General features: G+C 63.2%; 2 protein-coding genes across 2 annotated transcripts; one reads left to right on the top strand and one right to left on the bottom strand.

Annotated features, from left to right (window-relative positions):
- Positions 1-82: 82 nt before the first annotated feature.
- Positions 83-2,503, top strand: ETH_00032490 (ABC1 domain-containing protein, putative; the record flags this gene model as incomplete). The annotated part of the gene is made up of 1 exon (XM_013380370.1): positions 83-2,503. A coding segment is annotated over one exon (2,421 nt), but the record flags the coding sequence as incomplete, so codon positions are not given.
- Positions 2,504-4,258: 1,755 nt separating this feature from the next.
- Positions 4,259-5,794, bottom strand: ETH_00032485 (uncharacterized protein; the record flags this gene model as incomplete). The annotated part of the gene is made up of 1 exon (XM_013380369.1): positions 4,259-5,794. The coding sequence occupies one exon, from the start codon at positions 5,792-5,794 to the stop codon at positions 4,259-4,261; it is 1,536 nt and encodes a 511-aa protein (XP_013235823.1).
- Positions 5,795-6,022: the final 228 nt, after the last annotated feature.

The following is a 6,022-nucleotide window of genomic DNA, read 5'->3' as shown; positions in this document are numbered from 1 at the left end:
GGAGAGGGAACTGGGGGGCCCCCTGGGGGCCTTTTTCTCCGAGTTCGACCCCGAAGCTGTTGCTGCTGCTTCGCTGGCGCAGGTGCACTGGGCGCGGCGGCGCAGCGACGGCGCGGAGGTGGCGGTGAAGCTGCAGCGGCCGCTGCTGCAGCAGCACTGCGCAGCAGACCTGCAGGGGCTGCAGAGTTTGTTTTCTTTTCTTTCTTTTTTCTTTCCCCGCTGCAAGTTCGCCTGGCTGCTCCCCGAGTTCGAACAAAACATGCAGCAGGAGCTCAGCTTCCGCCAGGAGGGCTTCAACGCAGCCAGGGCCCGCAGGCTCTTCGCTGGCTGCGCCCAAGTCTACGTGCCCTGGGTGGACTGGACTTTGACTACGGAGAAGGTCTTGACCATGGAGTTCGTCCGCGGCGCCAAACTCACCGACCCCCTCGCGCTGCAGCAGCACGGAGTTGCTGCTCACAGGGCCCCCGAAGTTGCTGCGCTGCTCCTCAAGGTCTTCGGCGACATGCTCCACCTCCACGGGCTCGTCCACTGCGACCCCCACCCCGGCAACCTCCTCATCCGCAGGGTCCCCGCCCAGCAGCAGCAGCAGCAGCAGCAGCAGCAGCAGCAGCGGAAGCGCCTGCTCCGGCTCAGCTGCGACGGCGCGCAGGGAACGCAGCTGCAGGAAGCAGCCCACAGCCAACACGCAGACCTCCAGCCGCCACACAACGCCCACGAAGACGCCGCAGACCCCGGAAACAGCAGCAGCAGCAGCAGCAGCAGCAGCAGCGGCTGCAGCGGCAACTGCAGCGGCAACTGCAGCAGCTGCAGCGAGGGGCAGCTGCAGCTGGTAGTGCTGGACCACGGCATGTACCGCCGCCTCTCCCCAGACTTCCGAATTGCCTTCAGCCGTTTGTGGCTGGCGCTGCTGCTGAACGACGTGGAGGAGGGCCGCAGGGCGCTGCGAGAGCTGGGCATCGACAAGCAGCTGAAGCTGCTGCAGCAGCAGCAGCAGCAGCAGCAGCCGGGGGAAGTGCTGCAGCCGCCGCAGCAGCCAGAATGGCACGCCGGCGGGGACCCCTCGAAGGCTGCTTCTGCGTCTGAAGAGCAGCAGCCTGCTTCTTCAGGGTGCCCGTGGCACTTCGGGAGCAGCAAAAAACCCAGCAGCAGCAGCAGCAGCAGCAGCAGCAGCGGGGAGCTGCCGTTTTGCCTGGACGAAGACACGGCGCTGGACTTGCTGTCAGTAGTGCTGACCTACCGGCCCCAAATAAACCTCCGTACCCAACTGGGGGCCCCCCTGCACTCGCGGGACCGCGCGAAAGTGCTGGGGGCCCTGGGGGGCTCCCCAGTGGAAAGTCTTAATGGCTTTCTGCAGCTGCTGCCGCGGGACCTTCTCTGGGTGCTGCGCATGAGTTACCTCATCCGCAGCATTAACTGCGACTTGGGGGGCACTACGAAGCAGCGGCTGCTGGCCATGGGCGAGGCTGCATGCAGAGGCGTGCAGCTGCGGGACAGCAGCCTCAGCAGCAAGCTCGACGAGTGCCGCCGCTTCGCCGCGCAGCTCCAGCAGCCCCCCAGCAGCAGCAGCAGCAACAGCAGCAACAGCAGCAAGGCCAGTGCGCGCGGAGCCCCCAGGTGGTACGAGCTCCCAGGGGCAAACTCCCTCAACTTGCCCGTGGCCTCTGAGTTCCCGGCCTACTCCTCCTGGCGTTCTATCTCCTCTCGGTCTCACCGCAGCAGCAGCAGCAGCAGCAGCAGCGAGAGCCTGCAGTGTGCTTCCTCGCCACATGCAGACACGGAACTAGCGGCAAGTGATGCTCCTGCTGCACCAACTCAGCAGCAACAGCAGCAGCAGCAGCAGCAGCAGCGGATGAAGGACCCGCTAGAGGACTTGTACACTCAGATGGTTCTAATCAATGGTGCGGAACAGCCCGACCCGCTTTCTGCCTATAGAGGAGAACACGGGGAGCCCCCGGGGTCGCAGCAGCAGCAGCAGCTGCTGCTGCTGCAGGCCGTGCGGAGGCGAGCTGCAGAGCGCCGCGCCCAGTCCCCGTTGCTGCTGCACTCTCTGTGTGGCTCTCTCAAGCAGCAGAGCCCCATGTGTCACCCCCTAAGCAGTGTGCAACAAGAAGACAGCAGCAGCAGCAGCAGCAGCGATAGCTGCAGCAGCGGCAGCAGCAGCAGCAACAGCAGTGCTGCTGCCGGTGCTTCAGGCATTTCCCGGCTGGCAGCGCTTTTTGGAGGCCCGAGAGCGCCGCGCAGACCCCCGCCGAAGGTTGAAGCAGCAGCAGCAGCAGAAACAGCTGCTGCTGCTGCTGCTGACTCGCCTGGCAGCAAAGTGTCGGCGGAGGCCCCCTGGGCCCCCCTAGGCTTTTTCGGATCTCTGCGTCAGCTGCGGCTGCGGCTAGAGCTGTTTTGGACAGTCTCCTTGCTGCGGCTGCAGCTGTGGTTTGTAGATTTGCTGCTGCAGCTGGCGGTGGGGTCGACAGTCACGCCGCAGTCGCAGCGCCGCTCCTATGGCTAGCAGCAGCAGCCGCTGCAGCAGCTGCGGCTGCTGCTGCCGCTGCAGCAGCAGCAGCAGCTCCGGCAACGCCGCCGCGCATGTAGCAACGCCGCACAAAGGCACAGGGGCCAGGGGCCCTGCAGCCTTTTCTTCCATGTCCCGGCTGGTAGACTGCTGCTGCTGCGGCTGCTGCTGCATGCAGCCCCGTTTTGTGAAGGCTTCTCTTTCTAGTTCAGTCAAGGTGGCCCTTAATAGTTGTTTGCAGTTAGTAGCTCACCTAACCTAGAGAGGGGAGCTGCCTGCTGGCGCCCTTCCCCACAGGCCCCCTGCTGCAGTTGTAGCAGCAGCAGCACTCGCAGCAGCAGCAGCAGCTGCTGCTGCTGCTGCTGCTGCTTCTCAAGAGTCTAGACCAGATAGGGAGCCAACGGCGGCAGTAGAGAGCGTAGCAGCAACTGTGTGCGTGTGCAACTTTCGCGTAGAGCAGCAGCAGCAGGAATAGCAGCGGCGGCAACAGCAGCAGCACTACAGACTGCTGCTGCTGCTGCTGCTGCTGACGTAGAGTGGGGTGTACAGACAGCGCAGGCAAGACAAGCTCATGCGCCCTCCTTAGATTCGCCAGAGTCCAAGAGTTTATTTGCAGCTCCTGTGTCACAGTTACTAGCTACATATCTTGGAGTATTATCTATATCTACTCACTTACTGCTATTATTATTAATTACTATAGTTTATTAAATATTAAATATATAATATTATCCTTTTATATTAATACATGCATGCATGCGCAGCAGCCTCTAAGGCTGGAGAGGCTGGGGCACCCAGCTAGCCACCAGCTAGCCAGCCTAGCCTTAGCAGCGCCTCGGGCTCAGCGGGCCCCCCGCAGCTGCAAACTAGCTATGGAGGCTCTCGCTAGCTAGGTGCTGGCAAGCTGCGCCATCATGGGCTGGCTGCAGCAAATGCAGCTGGCTAGCTGCTAGCTAGCTGCGGCAAATGCAGCTAGCTGGCTGCGCCGTCGCTGGCTAGCTGCGGCGAACCCAGTTAGCTAGCTGTATTTGCCGCAACTAGCTAGCTGCGCTGTGGCTGGCTAGCTGTGGCAAACGCAGCTAGCTGCCGTAGCTAGCTAGCTATATTCGCCGCAGCTAGCCAGCAGCGGGGCGACAAGCTCTTGGGGGAGGAAAAGAGCAGTGGTGGCTGGATTCTACTTGCTGCGTGGGGCAAATGCAGCCAGCGAGAGAGCCAGTGTTGTGTCCGCTGCTGCTGCTGCTGCTGCTGCTGCTTCTTCCGGTTGCAGCGCTGTCCCAAGTCTCCTAAGCGCAGCAGTTGTTGCTTCTACTTTCTCCAGCTGCCTCGGGTGTCTCCTTCTTATCAAAGTGTCTCCTTTGTTTGTGAATTAAATTTCTCTTCAAATAGAAATTTAATTCACAAAGAACTCTATGCCGGCCTCCCCCGAGTGCCTCTGAAGCTAAATCTGCATTCACTCAAATCCTAGCAGCCCCAGCAGCAGCAGCAACAGCAGCAACGGCAGCAGTAGCAGCAACAGCAGCAGCAGCAGCGCCACCAGCAGTAGCAGCAGCAGGTGAGGCACCCTGTGGGGCCCCACAGTCTGAAGTGTGGGGCAAATGTACGTATTAGTGAGAGCCAATTGAGTTCGCTTAGACGAGTGCGGCGAGCCGCAGGGGCGGCGCAGCGGCGCAGCAGCGAAACGGGCAGCAGCGCAGCAGCAAAACAGCAGCAGCGCAGCAGCACAGCAGCGCAGCAGCACAGCAGCGCCCCGCAGCCTCAAAAGGCAGAAAAGGCCGGCCAAGGATCTTGCTGCATGGGCAGCAGCCCGGGGCCCCCTCTCTCGGCGGCCTCATCTCGGGCATCTACAGCCATATAATCGAGGGGGGCCCCCAGCCCCAGAGGGCCAGGGGGGCCCCCAGCCCCCAGGGGGCCCCCTCCGAGGCTGCGGCTGCCGTGCAGCAGCGGGGGAGGGCCCCTGGAGGCCCACAGCGGCTGCGCAGCGCGGCCGTAAACAGCTGCAGCAGGAAGAGCTGCCTTGCTGCTGCGCTGCAGCAGCGGCAGCTGGTAAGGCGCGTCTCGCCTCGGGGGCAGCAGCCGCCGCCGGAAGGGGAAAGAAGAGGCCCCTGGGGGCCCCCAAAGGTGCCCCATTTGCATTGCTGCTGTTGCGGAGTTGTGGGGCGGGAACAGCTCTAAATCTGCTGCTGCTGCTGCTGCTGCTGCGCCGGGCGCAAACACCCCAGACTGCTGCTCCAGCTGCTGCTGCGCCCGGCGGTGCTGCAGCAGCCGCAGCTGCTCTTCCTGCTGCTCGTGCAGCTGCAGCCGCTGCCGGTACCCCAGGCGGTGCAGCGCCAGCCACCGCTGCTGCTGCTGCTGCTGCTGCTGCTGGGCCTTGTCCGCTAGAGAAGTGCCGCTGCTGCTCAACCCTAAGTAACCCAGACTGCTCGCAGTGCCGTACGGCGGCTGAAGCAGCAGCTGCTGCTGCTGCCTAAAGAGCTGCTGCTGCTGCTGCTGCTGCAGCGGAGAAATCGAATCTTTTGCTGCAATGCTGCTAAAGCCGCCAACGCCAGAGAGAGGCGCCTCTAAGGGCCCCCGCGGAGCACCAGTTCCCCTCCAACTCTTCGACAGATCCCAGCCTGAGGCGCTCTGCAGCAGCAAGCTGCTGCCGTTGCTGCTGCCGAGCAGCGAAGGCTTGATGCTTTGCTGCAGCAGGAACGGGTCTCGCGCCGCTGCTGCTGCTGCTGCTGCTGCGGTTGCGTCCGTGCCGCCGTAGACGCCCGAAACCGGCGGCTGCAGCAGCTGCTGCTGTTGCTGCTGCTGCTGTAGCAGCAGCAGCTGCTGCTGATTCTGCAGGAAGCAGCCCTTGATTGATGCAGACGCCGCAGGACCCCACACAGGCAAGCATGGGGCCCCCCCTAAAGCTGTGGGCGAATAAAGACAAACAGCCACAGCAATCCACTCTGAGGGGCCCTTGAGGGGCCCCCCAGTAGCCGGGCAGGGCAGCGCCCACCGCACAGCGAGCAGCAGGGGCCTTGCGCTGCTGCTGCTGCTGCCGCAGCTGCTGCTGCTGCTGTCGTTCAAGAAGGCCATGCCCGTGGCACGGCATCCGGGGATTGGGGGCCTCAGTCTGTACTTGAGGGCGGCGCTGCCTCGCCACAGATCCACCCCGCCAAAAAGCTGCTGCTGCTGCTGCGGCAGTGGCGGCAGCAGCTGCTGCTGCGGCACCGGAGGGAAGCTGCAGCAGAATAGCAGCACCTCAGGACAGACGGAAGCAGCAACAGCAACAAAGCACAGGCCCCTTGACGCGTCTTCCATCACCCCAATGCACTTGAGGTCCCCGACTTCCTGCTGCTGCACCGTGCCAGCTGCTGCTGCTGCTGCTCCTGCCGCTGCTGCTGCCCCTGCTGTCGACGTCGTCACGCGGACTGCCCGGGGCAACTGCCAAGCGATGCAGAAACCAACAAGCTGCTGCTGCTGCTGCTGCTGCTGCTGCAGGTACAGCTGTCTTGGGTAAGCTGCAGGCAGCAGGGGAAGCAGCAGGCG

The sequence above is a fragment of the Eimeria tenella genome, genomic scaffold (assembly GCF_000499545.2).
Source record: "Eimeria tenella Houghton genomic scaffold, Eth_scaff557, whole genome shotgun sequence".
Taxonomy (NCBI): Eukaryota; Apicomplexa; class Conoidasida; order Eucoccidiorida; family Eimeriidae; genus Eimeria; species Eimeria tenella.
This window is presented reverse-complemented; position numbering and strand designations above follow the sequence as displayed.